The following is a 15,694-nucleotide window of genomic DNA, read 5'->3' as shown; positions in this document are numbered from 1 at the left end:
GTTAGTCAATCCCATGGATGTAGGTCAATCCATAATTTGTGGTTGTTATGCATAGTGGAAAAGACTAATTTAGACTAATTTCAAGATAGCAATGGAAGCATGAAAAATACTTCATTACAAGTAAGAGCCCTGCGTTCTAGCGACAAGAGAATGAGTATACTGTCAGATAATCAGTTTCAAGGATTCATTTACTATTCAATCTACAACTATGTTATGTTTTGTTTGCATGTGTTACGTAACTCCAGACATCCTCATTCACACATTTTCTTTAAAGACCTTTTAAAGTGAATCACTGTATTATCAACTTTAAATGAAGGTTAATTTGAATACAGGCACCTAATTTGACACATTTATTAGAGCAGCTTATACCATGACAGGCTTGCAAATATTGCTCATTAAAGACACAGGAATCCGACTTCATTTACAATTACATTTGACAACTTTCGGCAAACAGATGTTTTTCTTCTTATTGCATTATGGATACAGAATCTGTCTTTTACAGAATCATACAGAAACCAATATGCTAAAATGAAAGTAATGTTGTAGTGTTGGACTTCTATCAGGAACATTCAGTAGGAATTTGTATTTAAACATTTTATTTATAGTTAAAGCAGCTGCTTTTATAGCTTGTCGTGAGCTTTTCTTTCACATTCTGAAATACATTGGCTGTGGCTTTGTTTCACACATACACACATATACTGTACATTGAAATCACAGTGAGTCACATTTAACAGACAGATCAATAAAGCTAAGAGAGCATGATATTCAGCTAAACACATGGACTTACCTTAGATAAAATAACCTATATCATATGAAAATAAATACAATATATATTGAATTTGAAAGTATCTCTGTTGAATGATAAAATGAAGACATGAGGTCTCTTTACTAAGATGAGTGACACTTCAAGTCCCACTTGAAGTTCACCCATCACCATGGAAACTGACTCACCCACCCAGCTGCTGTGTTATATGATGCACTGCAAGTGCACCACTAATAACAGGGAACATGTTTGGCTTCCTGTACTAAAACAAGTGTATTGCATTGTGGGACAATTATGGGACAAAGTGATCCCTCCTCTATACTACACTCTGTGAGAGCTGTGTAGGCAAAACACTTTAAACACATGTGTAAACACTTCACTTAAAGACTGTGTGCTAGACTAATGGGCCGTGGTGATGAAGACAATACTTACAACCTGAGGAGGAATCATAAAGCTTCCACCAAAGCAGCAACAATCTTTAAACACTTACACTCCATACACTTAGCAACCATTAGCAACCATTAATTACTGACACAACGGAAACCACTTGTCACTTCATCATTGAGTCAGGCTTAACTGTTAAGCACTGACAGCACAGAGAGACATTTGTACTTTGATGACAGCAACTCATTTTCAAAGCGTACATTAACCATTTTAAAGGTCACTTATTATGCAAAATCCACTTTTTCATGTCTTTTATACGTAAACATGTGTCCCCTCTGTGTAAAGAGATTCTGAAAGTTTCAGGAAAAAATATTCGCTCACTTTTTGTCCTGATCCATTTATATAAAAACCTGTCTGAAAATGAGCTGATCAGATTTTGGCCACTTTGTGATGTCATAACGATTTTTTGGATTTTTTGGATTGTGTAACCATTAGCCAATAACCAACAAAGGTAACCCCCCCCCCCTTATCACCTGAATCTCCTCCTAGAGCACCATTGAGTTCTTTTTAACCAAATATCTCTCAGAGGGGCGTGGGGAGTGGCTCCTTATTTTCATCTAAAGTAACAGACAGAGAATCAGCACTTTTGAAACAGGGCTGAAACAGAGGGGATTATGGGATGCTGCAATTCATGATCTGTTTGGTGTTTGGAGCCAAACACTTCAGAGACATGTTTTGTATATATTTGTAGACCTATTATATATTGATGAAAAACAGTATAATAGGGGACCTTTAAGCAACAATGGAAAGGAGTTATTCCTCACGCGACGGAGCTGTTTTCACTCCTTCAAAAAGCAGACATGAGAAGACCAAAACTAACAGTGTATTAGTCCATCACTCAATACTTTCACAAACACACAGTTTGCATGGCTCTCAGCTCAAAGCCCATTGGTACCTCCTTCAGATCTTCAAAACTATAACATTTGTCATTTCCTAAAACAGCCAATACTGCATTGTTTTTTACATAAAACTAAGCAGTTCGACTTCTACCAAATTGTAATGCTCATCCACCTTTATTTATTGCTGACCCTATCCTGCTAGAGTACATCAGAGCCTTGCTTTGCCAGTTGGCAGTTAGCATGTCTGATAACTAGCTAAGAGATCTACTGTGACTAACTCTTGCTAACAAATTGTGGCTAGCTAGTGTTAGCTGTTAGCCTGCTAGTCTTCACTATGTCACCAAGGGTCGTTTCTAGATGGTGACCCAGAATTTTAAAACTTTTGTGAGATAGTTAAGGGTAGAATAGGTCCAAAGACATCAAGTCTGGCAAACTTTTCACAAAGGTTCACATATTGACGGTCACCTTTTGAACACGCATGAATCTATATATCTAATATTAGGTTAACTGCTCCACATTTGAATGTAACAGGGTTCAGTAAGATACATCGATTGTTGATTTAACTGGGAAGATAGACAATACAATTATTTCTCCAGCTAAAATCTCATAAACAACTGTATTAATCTCTTTTCATGGTATTTGCTGACACTATGAATTCAGAATATCATCAAAATCAGTTGCTGGTTAATTAAAAATAAAAATTTGACTTTTGATAAAAACTGTATCCACAAGCCAGTGCTGCACCACATTTATCATTTATAACATCTAGTGATGAAATATTGCTGACGTAACTCTTACTATTACTATTTCATATGGCAGTGGTAGCGATAAAACAGCCATTCTCCCTGGCCTTCTAGTCAGAGCGGAGTATGACACCTGACTATTCCCTGTGTTTTTGTTTTTTATATTTCTGTTGTAAATTATTGTCTTTTATTGAGATTGTAGTAAAGTGTTTTTATTACATTTTGGCTCGACCAAAAATCGCTTTTAAATGTGTTATATAAATAAAACTTGATTTGATTTGATTGACATCTGGATTAAACACTAAATTTAAGGAAAGCACAACTATCTAACGGTGTTCAAAGTTCACTGTTGGGGGGTTATAAAACCGGTATGGGCCCCCTGCATGACCGATCACAGACTTGTCTCAGGACTGTTGGCCATGTCTCCATTTTGTGTTGGCTCTTTCAAGAACTTTTCCACTTCCTGTGAGTCCACTGTTAAACTTGCTGGCCTGATCCTCTCTTCTTTATCTTTGTCTGTTTCCTCTTTCTCCTCCAACTCCTCCTTTGTCTCCTTTTCTTGCTCCTCTCTTGCTCCCTTCTCTTCTTCGTCATTGACGTCTGGATCTTTGCTGCACTCCTCTGTCACTGTGATGTTCTCAAGCTTGTCTGCTGATGCTGAGGGCTCTTTCTTGATAAACAGGAAGTTACATGTAGCCAGGACGACAGCGGCCAGGACCACCTCGCATCCTGCCAGCAGGAAGATCCACATGTAGTTATGGGTGGCATCAAGAAGCCGGCCTGACAGAGAAGGAGGAGACAGATGAGAGGATTACTTAGGTTACAAAACATGGCCTAACTGTGTACTGAATAACAGGGGAGAGGAACACATGGATAGGTGCATGGATTTTGGTTTGGTCTGATATTGTTAAGCAATCGAATACTGTAGCTTGTCACCAATCTTCAGAGAGTTAGGAAGCAGACGTGGTGCCTGAAGCTAATCATTCTTCATGAAACTGAATGTATTAGGGTGTTGTTCAACGACTTGTGAATAATAACCCTCCCCAATAAAGTATTATGGTTTTGTTTATGTCTGCGTTTGCCTAAATGAACTGAAACTAATTTGGCGAGCTTTGAGCAATCAGTGCATGGTTGACGTTCCAAGCACCCAGTGGACTCTAGGGAAGCAACACCTTGGGAGTTCACTGTTAAAATCCTTTCTTTTGGCGGCACTAGATGACACCGTTTTGGCCTTTTAGTAGCTGATAAGAGTTCATGTTTATTGTTGTAACAACTAATATTATCTCCAGTACTAGCTGTATCTGACAATATAAAACCCCAAAAAGGCTCAACTACAAAAGCCTATCACACAAATTGCCTACTTGTTCTTGTTTTCAATGGACTCCAAAATCAGTAGCTGCAACCCGCGGTCATGTGGACAGATGCTGTATGTCATTACTAAAACTCGCTATGTTTATTAAGAAAGTGCTTTTAATGTTTTTGCACCTTCATATTGGTGTGAGCAACAGAGACACATTAAATAATACTACTTAACTTGCATGGAAAATAATAAAAACAGGATTAGAGACTATCTGACCACTAATTGCACATGTCCTGGAACAGACACTGCTAATTAAAAGAATATTTTTTAATTTGCAGGTGTTTTTCAGTCTGTTGCTTGCTCTTTTATCTAAACTTCACAATGCTATCTTGGCCCCTTTCTATATCTCAATGGGAAATACTTTGAATGAAGATAATGAAGGTTAGAAAACATTTGTGGGTTGTAGGCTTTGTGCTGACTGACCTGCAGCAGGTGGCCCCACTAGCACAGCGATGGCTTCCATAAGCAGCACCAGGCCAATGGCACTGGAGAACTTCTCAGTACCAACTATTGCCATGAGAACCTCAAACTGCAGGGCCCCCACCATGCCGTAGGAGAGGCCAAAGAAGATGCAGAAGATCACCAGCGTTGTGTAGTCGTTGGCCTGGGGACAAATCGTGACACGAATTGTAAAGGACAATCAAAATGTAGGGTTAGCTTTGAAACCAGACTTTCCAGTTGATAACGAGTTAACCATTACCAACCTGTGATCCGATGAGGTCAGTGATTCCGTTGAAGATCATAGCAAAGCTGAAGAGGTAGACGCAACGAGGACGCACCCATTTCATTCCAGCTATCACACCGCATGTGGGCCGTGCAAACATGTCAATGAAGCCCAGGATGGAGAGCAGAAGCGCTGATTTGGTGTCCTCATTCCCCAGCTCCTTCGCATAGCTCACGACAAACACCGGCGGCACAAAGAGCCCCAGCACCATGATGGACGCCGCCACGGTGTAGATGACAAAGCCGCGGTCTTTGAACACAGAGAAGTCCAGCAGTTTGGCTTTGGGCTTCTTCTTCTCTGCTTCTTCTTCATTGTCCTGTTCCAGCTCCTTAGACTTGAGCGTCTTTGGAGCAACCAAAGGCCGCATCAGGGCCGCGCACACACAACAGTTGAGTAGAATGCCACCCAAGATGAGGAAGCTCCCCCTCCATCCGTACTGGTACTGGAGAACCTGGCCCAGGGGAGAGAGGCAGCACAGGGCCACAGGGCTTCCTGCTGCTGAGAGCCCATTGGCCAGGGGACGCTTCTCACTGAAGTAGCGGTTTAGCATAATGAGCGATGGTTGGAAGTTCAGGGCTAACCCCAAACCTGCAGCAAAGGAAAAAAAGTTCCTTATATTCTTTGACTTTCTTTAGGCAAACATGCATTTAACTGTCTTGTTTTGTAGGGGATGTGTTCTTATAGATGTGTCACATTCTAAAATACTTTATACTTTATGTCAGCTTGAATGACTGAGTATGGTAGGTTTGTTCAGGAGAAATCTCAGCAGAGCATCAAACCTGTTATGACCCCAGTAGAGAGGTAGATGTGGATAATGCTGGTGGAGAAGGAGGCCAGGATCATTCCCAGAGAAGCGAGGATGCCTCCCACCAACATCACTGGACGACAGCCGAAGCGGTTCACCAGCACACTGCACAGAGGACCTGATGAAGAGGAATAGACTGTGTGTGAGTCAAGCAGAAAGTATTTGGGCCTGACAAATACCTCAAAGAGAGAAAGAGAAAACCAGTTGTACTTGTTATGACATGTAACACTATTTAGCTCAATCATACAATGTACTCGATAATAATATAGTAATATGAACAAGTATTTAGTTTTATAATAATCTTAATACACAGGTACACATTTTGAAAATCAACTTACTGGTATTAACATTCTGGTCGAGAGTTAGATGAAAAACAGTATACTCTCATGTATACAGACATGTATGTATTTGGAGTGCCTTGAGTGTACAGTATATGTATTGTACTGTATGTGTATTTTACAATTTGTATTGCACTGTATATGTATTTTACTGCATGTATATTGTACTTATGTTGTACTTTATGTATTGTATTGTACAGTATGTATATTGTATTCTGTGTATATTGTATTTTATGCGTATTGTACTGTGTTGTTATTGTACTGTCTGTATACTGTACTGTGTATTTTGCACCATGTGTGTTTATAATACTGTGTGTGTACCGTCTTTGTATTGTATTGTGTATATTGTAATGTGTGTATATTGTACTGTGTGTGTATTGTGGTGTGTATTGTACTGTATGTGTTGTACTTTGTTTGTATTATCCTGTATGTGCATTGAGCTGTGTGTACTGTAGTATGTATGTATTATACTGTGTGTATATAGTGCTGTGTGTATTGTGTTGCTTTGTTTCGTGCTGTATGTGTATTTAACTGTGTGTATATTATACTGTGTATAGGTGCTGTGTGTGTAAGATGCTGTGACCTACCGGAGCCGTAGAGCATGGCCAGCAGGATGGAGGAGATCCAGGCCGTGTCGCTGTACCCGACATCAAACTCCCTGATGAGCTCTTTGAAGAACACACTGACTGCTTTAGGGAAGGCGTAGGAGAAACCTGTGATGACAAAGCAGCCGACCAGCACCGCCCAGCCCCACCCGCCATCTGGAGCCTTCACCCGCCCTGGACCCTGCTCCACCGCCGCGCCGCCCATGGTGCTCTAGGGCTGTTGCAATGGAAGTACACAGAGAATCTAAAAAGAAAAAGAAAATCACAACAAGCAGTGTTCTAGCGCTTCTCTATAAGTACAGTTCATTCTGCAACGTTTTTGTCATGATAATATGGGCCATCAGCAGTTAGAACTCAGTAATCCAAAGTGTATACGTGAAGCATTTAACATTACCACTTTGACTAACACGTTCATTGTCTTTAGCTTCACATTTTTTCCCCTTAGAGCCCCAGATGTGTAGAAAAAGGATTCAACATTATGCACTTTATCTGTTGGTAGGGATGATGCTAACAGTTGGTCAGAGAGGCCCCCCTCACAGGTCTTCACAGTGACACATCATGTGTACCAGCACTGGTTGGCAGAGCAGGGGACAGGAGTTCCAACAGAAATGAGATGATCCAACAGGAACTAGAATAAAAAGGATAGAAAGAATAGTTGCAGTTGCTGTTGCTACTGGTGTCATTGTTTACTGTGTACAATGATAACAGTTGCACATTTACCAGCCAAATTAAAGAGACAAAATCTAATTCTCAGTGGAAGCTGGTGACTAAAATAACAGCTGTCCGAGGACATTTGATCATCTGTAGCTCGCAAGCAAAAGCTCAAAGGATGCCTACATGCTATAAGGTTGAGTGTCCAACGTGTCCAATGCGAATACTAAGCATCCTCAACATTCATCCATGTAAGGCATTGAAGAAAAAAACAGCAGTGTTCTTGTCCCGCAGAGTAGAACTAGTCGTTTCTAGTACACATGTAGAACGACTCTAATTTGATTTTTGTACGTGCCTTAACAGCAGCTAACATCTACGGGAATCAGACAATCATGGAAGGATTTTCAGCCACTTATCAAATATGGTGGTTCTATATAGGCCTATTCAAAATGTTCGTACTGATATTTTGTGCTACTGTTTTGAATCAATCACTATTACCTGATTATAGACTATTAAGCATGAAATGGACTGGTATGATTTAATCTGAACACTCCATCCATAGCAGTTTAACTGTTTCTAACATTTCAGCTCATCAGCTTCAGTATAACCGTCCAGCAGTTACCAGAGCAGCATGTGTGACCGAGTATGACTGTGGGACTGCACCATTTTATTCTTAGTTATGGGATAGCACTGTGTGATTAATAGTTCCTGGCCTCTGGAGCCAGACATGGCTTTTACCACCACAACTACAATTTAGCACCTCGTCCCAGAACATGGGACAATTCTCTCTAGACATCTACAGATCGAAGCACTAAAGTCACTTTGGCTCAGTGAGGAAAAAGCCAGTGGTTCTATCAGCTAATTTACAACCTCTTAAAGAGCTGAAGGGGTTGAGTTGTGTGGGAAATGCCAGCTGGGCTCAGGACAATTCAGCCAACAATCCAGTGTCTCTGGGTAACATGATCATTTCCCACCCCATGCTAACGGGAATGTGACGTTACCAGTCAGTCCCAGGGGAAATATGTTTCATTCGTCCTCTGAATCTCTCTTCAAGTTACACTGTGTGCCAAACATCTAGTTATGGAGGCTGCTTCACCCATCAGCAAACAACTCAGGTACTCTCAGATTAGCAGATGGTAATGGCTTGAAGTCCTCAAATATCCTCCCATCAACAGCGAATGACGCATTTGCTTTTTGGAGGTGTTGAGAATGACCCAAAAGGCTAATGTACTGAAATGTTGTATGTTATGTAACTTCACAAGCAGTATGAAGTTTGCTCTTAGTCATTCACAGGATAAACAAAGGCACATATTAGAAGCTGTATAAGCGGCCAAGCAACTCAGAATATCTGCAGTCCTGTACCACAATGGACATATCCTGGGTAGCGGGTCCTGGCCAGCAAATTGGGAGTTCCTGTGTCAGGCACCCCAGTGAACGTCTTGATAGTTCCTGTGTCGTAAAGTGCTGACGTCTTGATAGATCCCGCATCCTGGCTATCATCTCGACCTGTGTCAGTGGCCTTGTTCAAAAATGGTCCTGTCTCAGTTTTGGTCCCTTCTAAGTGTACCAATCGGGGTCCTGTGTCCATGTTCCAATGTGGGCTGTGCTTAGGCTTCTGGCTGACATCTCGTAAGTTTCTGTGTCAAAGGTCCCATGCAAACTCTCGTCAGTTTCTGTGTATGGGTTCCCGTCCTACATCTAGTCAGTTCCTGTGTCGAGGGTCCTGTCCAACATCTAGTCTGTTCCTGAGTCAAGGTCCCCTCCAAAGTCTTGATAGTTCCTGTGTCAGGGGTCAAATGTGTTGTTAGTCACTGTGTCGGGGCCTGTCCAACATTTCTTTGGTTCCTGTGCCAGATTTCATGCAAGGCATCTGGTTAGTTCCGTCTCATCAGTTCTTAAGAAGGGGTCCCCCCTGAGTCGGGGGTCATGGCCGACATCCTGTTGGTTCATGTTTTAGGAGTCGTGTCAACCTGTTCTTCAGTTCCCCTGTCCTTTCTAGATACATACACCAAATAAAGTGCCATCATGTCCTTCAAAGTGAACTGTAACCCAATTTCTCACTTAGCCAGACCACACCCACAGGATTCACTTAGAAATCTTGTTTTTCGACACCATTCTTCTATCGGTAGTCAATCCTTCCTCAAAATCACCTGAACTGCCCTCTCCTGGCTAAGGTCCAATCTCACAAACAGACAGCTGATCATCAATGACTACCTCCTTCCACGCTCCCCTGCCCACAGGCGTCCCCCAGGGTTTGGGGCTTGGTCCTCTCCTGTTTATTCTCTACTTCCTCCCCACGTATCACTCTCCTTCCCTGCTGCTGAAACCTTGATCCATGCCTTCATCACATGCAAAATCGACTGCTACGACAGCATTCATTTGGCAAGTAATCCAAACTCCTAAAGTACACAGAGAATTCTGATGCTCATCGGCTACCGTGACCACATCACCCCTGTCTTCCATTCTCTCCATTCTCTCCCTGTCTCTCAAGGCATACATTTTAAAGCCCTTTTCCTCACTTACAAAACCCTCCACAACCAGGCCCCCTCCTACCTCACTGACCTGCTCCATCACCACAATCCTCCTCTCACGCGAACATCCTGTTTCCGCCTCACAGGACAGAGCACTGGACATGGCCGGACAGAGCCTTCTCCATTACTGCCCCCTCCCTCTGGTAATCCCTCACCAAAACCCTTCCATGACTGCACCCATCTGTTCATGTTGAAATCACACATCAAAACTCACCTTCTCAGAAGTGTGTTGTATATTTTAAGTATGTGTTTTTTTGATAGTTTCAACCTGTCCTGTACATGTTGAGTGTCATTGAAAAAATGCATTTACATGGTCTAGAAATTAAAGGTTTTAGTTTTTGAAACTTAAATATACAGTCTTGACTAGTTTCATCCATACAGGGGAAGATCCTCGGCACACAACTCTGTCACGACATGCACTGTTCGCTGGCATTTTTTAATAAAGGTACAGCAAAAATGACAAATGATGCGAAATGATGCAGCTATTAATAGTCACGTGTCACTGTGGCTGTGACAGATTCCTTCCTGCTTCACTCACACTGACCGGCCCCATATTGACTTGCACTCATATGTACGCAGGAACATTGTGCACACAGTGTGATCTGTAGTGATGTCAGAACACACGCAGTGATGTGAGTCTCTTACCGGCTGATGCTGCATAGAGATGTCCCTCCTCAGCCTCCTGTCTCCCAGTCTCTATCCTTCTCCCAGCCTCCTGTCTCAGACCCTCTTGTTGCCTCCGTCTTCTATCCCTCTCCCTGCCTCAGCCTCTCAGTATCTGTCCCAGCTCCAGCCTTTTGCCTCAGCACCGGCGCTGCGTTCCTCCCCGCACGTCTGCCCGCAGACCATCACCAGAGCGGAGGAGCATCTGTGCTGCTGGGTCCTAATGCCTCCAAATCAGTGTCCCTGAACGCTATTTCTGGCCTAATGTTTTATTCACACACTGGGTACACATATGATGGGTATAAGATGCGCAGGCTTTCGTTGGAAACATGACGTACGCCAGTTACTAAGCAGAGGGAGAATTGTCATCCCTTCACGGACGCTTTGATCCATGCATGCGCACATTAACTGAACAATTATTAAGGATGAAAACAGAGAAATGGCAAAAAAAGAAAAACCAATAATAAATAAATATTACCTGTCTTTTTGAAGACTTTATTTCCAAAGACGGATTATTGTAGCGTGTAACAATTACTATTTGTATCGAAGCCAGAGTCCGTTATTGCGTTCCATTTCCTTTACATTTATGGCAAAAAGTCAAACTAATATCCAGGCATAATGTTTTTGTTAAATAAATAAAAAATCAGTCGCAAGCGTTGCATTTAACAAAATTAGGGCTCCCTATTCGGCTCATTTTCGACATAAACAAAACTAACTAGTGAAGTGTATCTTCATGGGTGATTTTAACTCCACACACACCCACATTAACCAATACTGACATAAGGCGCGTTCACACCGCAGTACACTTTAGTTCCGATATAGTTCCGAAATGTTGCGTTCACACCAAAAAATGTTTAGTTCATGAGAACCTTTTTACCCCCATTAGACAATAACCAACCAAGGTAACACCCGCCCACCTTATCACCTGAATCTCCTCCGAGAGCACCATTTCTTTTTTTAAACCAATCATCTCTCAGATGGGCGTGGCCAGCTCAATAGCATTTAAAGCTACAGACACAGAATCAGCACTTTTGGAACAGGGCTGAAACAGAGGGGTTTATGGCATGCTACAATACATGATCTGTTTGATATTTCAGCCAAACACTTCAGAGACATGTTTTGTATATATCTGAGACCGAATATATTGTTGAAAAAGATTATATTAGGGGACCTTGAATATAAACATTTGGACAAGTGCAGCTTTAGGCAAGGCAAGGCAAGGCAAGGCAAGGCAAGGCAAGTTTATTTATATAGCACCTTTCAACACAAGGCAATTCAAAGTGCTTTACAAAAATGGAAGACATTATGAAAATGGCATTTAAAATCAGTCATTAAAAAGAAAAGATAATAAAATAAACATTAAAAGAAAAAATACATGGATAAAAGTTAAAAGTTACAGTGCAGTTTAAGATGTGAATAGTTCAATTAAAAGCAGCGGCAAAAAGAAAAGTCTTCAGCCTGGATTTAAAAGTAGTAAGAGTTGCAGCGGACCTGCAGGTTTCTGGGAGTTTGTTCCAGATATTTGGAGCATAATAACTGAATGCTGCTTCTCCATGTTTAGTTCTGACTCTGGGGACAGAAAGCTGACCAGTCCCTGAAGACCTGAGAGATCTGGATGGTTCATAATTTAGCAGTAGGTCAGACATGTATTTTGGGCCTAAACCATTCAAAGCTTTATAAACCAGCAGCAGTATTTTGAAATCTATTCTTTGACACACAGGAAGCCAGTGTAAGGACTTCAGAACAGGAGTGATGTGATCCACTTTCTTAGTGTTAGTGAGGACTCGAGCAGCGGCGTTCTGAATTACCTGCAGCTTTCTAATAGATTTTTTAGTGAGACCTGTAATAACACCATTACAGTAGTCGAGTCTACTGAAGATAAAAGCATGGACAAGTTTTTCCAAATCCTGCTGCGACATTAGTCTTTTAATCCTAGATATGTTCTTTAGGTGATAGTAGGCTGATTTAGTAACTGTTTTAATGTGACTGTTGAAATTCAGGTCAGAGTCCATGACTACACCTAGATTTCTGGCTTTATCTGTTGTTTTGAACATTGCAGACTGAAGCTCAGCGCTAACTTTTATACGTTCTGCCTTGGCTCCAAAAACCATTACCTCAGTTTTATTTTTGTTTAATTGGAAAGTGGAGAAAGTTCTGACACATCCAGTCATTGATTTGTTCAATGCACTTACTCAGTGTTTGAATTGGAGCATAATCTCCTGGTGAAATTGTTACGTAAATTTGTGTGTCATCCGCATAGCTATGGTAACTTATTTTGTTGTTTTTCATTATCTGAGCCAGTGGTAGCATGTAGATGTTAAAGAGAAGAGGCCCCAAGATGGAGCCTTGAGGTACCCCACATGTCATATTTGTCAACTCAGATGTGTATTTACCTATAGAAACAAAGTTTTTTCTGTCCTTTAAGTAGGACTCAAACCAATTTAGAACTGTTGCCGAAAGTCCCACCCAGTTTTCTAGTCGGTCTAGTAATATGTTGTGGTCAACAGTGTCAAACGCAGCACTGAGATCTAATAATACTAACACTGAAGTTCTGCCACTGTCTGTGTTTAAGTGGATGTCATTGAAGACCTTTACAAGAGCAGTCTCAGTGCTGTGGTTTGGACGAAATCCTGACTGGAACACATCGAAACAGTTATTTAAATGCAAGAAGTTACTCAACTGTTGAAATACAACTTTTTCAATGATTTTACCTAGAAATGGCAGGTTTGATATTGGCCTGTAATTGTTCATTACTGAAGCATCTAGATTATTCTTTTTTAAGAGCGGTTTAATGACTGCAGTTTTCAGGGCCTCTGGAAAAATACCTGAGTGAAGAGATGTGTTTACTATATGAAGTAGATCTGAGGCCATGCAAGGAAAAACATCTTTGAAAAATCCTGTTGGAATAATATCAAGGCAGCAGGAGGAGGATTTCAGAAGTTGAATAATGTCCCCTAAGTTTTTACCATTAATCTGATGGAATTGTGTCATGGTGTTTGAATTGATATTAGGTGGACATAGGGACAACACATTTGCTGTACCTGATGCAGAGGCACTGACTGCTTGTCTAATTTTCTGAATTTTGTCAGTGAAGAAGGAGGCAATATCATTGCATAGATAGAAATTCAGAGGCTACTGACACTGGGGGGTTAGTTAGTCTGTCGACGGTAGCAAACAAGGCACGTGCGTTGTTTTTGTTTTTGGTAATGATGTCAGAGAAGAAAGACTGTCGTGAGTTTTTCAATTCCAAATTATAAAGGCCAAGTCTCTCTTTATAGATTTCAAAGTGAACCTGGAGATTTGTTTTTCGCCACCTACGTTCAGCTTTTCGACACTCTCTTTTTTCTGTGTTCACGGTCATGGCCTTTCTCCATGGAGATATTTTCTTGCCAATCACTTCCTTTACCGTAGTTGGAGCAATGGTATCTATAACATTTTTAATTTTTGAATTAAAATGATCTACTAGCTCATTTACTGAGATGTTAGCAGGGGAGAGTGTGGATGAAAAATTATGAGTAAACATTTCCCTAGTATTTTCAGTTAAATATCGCTTTGTGGTTACCTCTTTTTGAACATTTTTGTGAACAGAAATAGAGCTCTCAAAGAAAACACAGGAATGATCAGAGAGTGCAACATCAGTCACCACAACCTTAGAGATATTCAGACCCTTTGAGATAATTAAGTCCAGAGTGTGCCCCTTATTGTGCGTGGGCTCCGCCACATGCTGAGTCAGTCCATAGTTATCAAGAACACAAAACAGTTCTTTAGCCCCTCTGTCCTGGGGGTTGTCAACATGGATGTTAAAATCACCAACAATGACTAGACGGTCAAAGTCAATACACACTATAGACAGCAGTTCAGTAAAATCATCAAAAAAGCTTGCACAGTATTTGGGTGGTCTATAGATATTTAGGAACAGAGCTCGAGAGGAGCATTTCAGCTGAAGGGCCACATATTCAAAAGAAGCAAAGTCCCCATAAGATGTCTTCCTGCATTGAATGGAATCATTGAACAAAATAGCAACTCCACCCCCTTTCTTATGCATTCTTTCCTGACTCATAAAACTAAAGTTGGGAGGGGTTGATTCGATAAGAACAGCTGCACTGTTATTTTGTTCAATCCAAGTTTCCGTTAAAAACATAAAATCGAGATTGTGCTCTGTGATAAAATCATTGATTAAAAATGTTTTTCCTGCCAAAGACCTGACATTTAATAAAGCTAGTTTAAGTTTGTTAAATACACCATCAGTAAAAACATTTGTGACAAGCTGTGGCTGACATGGAATCACTGCTAAATTTGATAACCTCACACAAACGTTTGAGCACTTCCTGTTTCTAAGCTGATTTACCGCTCTTAATCTATTACCTATCAACACAGATATCGGCAAAGCTACTGGCAGGCAGGGCCCCGGCATGTCCTGGAAAGAGTTGAGAGTGCCATATGCCCTTGAGCCTGGACCCAGCACATATCAGAAATAGTTTGTTGCGTTTTGTACACACACATCCTTATCAGGCTTCGGAGACTGCAGATGCTTTCTTGAAGGGAGGGGAGGTGGTTGACGTAGGCACGGTGATGAAGACGGGGGAGATGGTGCGCGTCTCTGCTTCGGTGATTTTGGTGGGCGTTGTGGAAGGGCGGGGGTAAAGGACATGCTGCCAGGGGGGGGAGGTGGTTGACGTAGGCTTGTCTTCGGTGATTTTGGTGGGCGTCGTTGAGGGGCGGGGGTAAAGGACATGCTGCCAACCCTGCATATCGCCTTCATGCGGTCATCGAACTCCAGGGGGGAGGGCGAGGGTGAAAGGGTGAGCGGAGAGTAGAGAGAGCTGGGGGATGAATGAAGAGTATCCTCAAAGGCCTTGACAGGGGGGGGTGACGGGCAGTGGAGACTCCTCCATTTGTGTCATAGGTCTCCCATAATCAGAACATTCCTCAGGCGGATGCAGTGATACTTCTTCAGGGTTTTCTGCGCGATGTGTTGTGTCTTTCTCCTGTTTTGATTCCTCTTGCCGCTTGTCCTTGGCAGAGGGAACAGATTGCTGATGCAGGCAGTTGAATATGTTAGAGATAAACAATTTCACTCCTGACTTGTTCAGGCAAACTCCATCTGCCTTAAAAAGATGTCTGCGATCCCAGAAAAAGTTAAAATTGTCAATAAAATGGACAGAATGGTCACTACAGGCAGCTGAAAGCCACGTGTTCAGTGCAAACAGTCTGCTGAATCTCTCCAC

The 15,694-nt window shown here is 41.7% G+C and overlaps 1 protein-coding gene across 1 annotated transcript; it reads right to left on the bottom strand.

Moving 5' to 3' along the window:
• Positions 1-1,830: 1,830 nt before the first annotated feature.
• Positions 1,831-10,617, bottom strand: si:ch211-234h8.7 (uncharacterized protein LOC561627 homolog). The gene is made up of 7 exons (XM_034113702.1): positions 10,449-10,617; positions 7,106-7,249; positions 6,604-6,865; positions 5,653-5,796; positions 4,854-5,461; positions 4,573-4,753; positions 1,831-3,569 (listed from the first exon to the last, which is right to left on the bottom strand). Exons 3-7 carry the CDS (start codon positions 6,824-6,826, stop codon positions 3,181-3,183), a joined length of 1,545 nt encoding a protein of 514 aa, XP_033969593.1. The 5' UTR covers positions 6,827-6,865; positions 7,106-7,249; positions 10,449-10,617; the 3' UTR covers positions 1,831-3,180.
• Between the last annotated feature and the right edge of the window lie 5,077 nt (positions 10,618-15,694).

The sequence above is a fragment of the Trematomus bernacchii genome, unplaced genomic scaffold (genome assembly GCF_902827165.1).
Source record: "Trematomus bernacchii unplaced genomic scaffold, fTreBer1.1, whole genome shotgun sequence".
NCBI lineage: Eukaryota > Metazoa > Chordata > Actinopteri > Perciformes > Nototheniidae > Trematomus > Trematomus bernacchii.
The sequence above is the reverse complement of the archived record's forward strand: the minus strand, read 5'-3'. Positions and strand labels throughout refer to the sequence as shown.

Excerpts from the sequence above, each read along its gene's own strand:
- si:ch211-234h8.7 (XM_034113702.1), bottom strand. The coding sequence starts at position 6,826 with ATGGGCGGCGCGGCGGTGGAGCAGGGTCCAGGGCGGGTGAAGGCTCCA. Across the intron at positions 5,462-5,652 it reads CTCTACTGGGGTCATAACAG|GTTTGGGGTTAGCCCTGAAC; the intron begins GTTTGATGCTCT and ends CCTTTGCTGCAG. Across the intron at positions 4,754-4,853 it reads CTGACCTCATCGGATCACAG|GCCAACGACTACACAACGCT; the intron begins GTTGGTAATGGT and ends ATTTGTCCCCAG.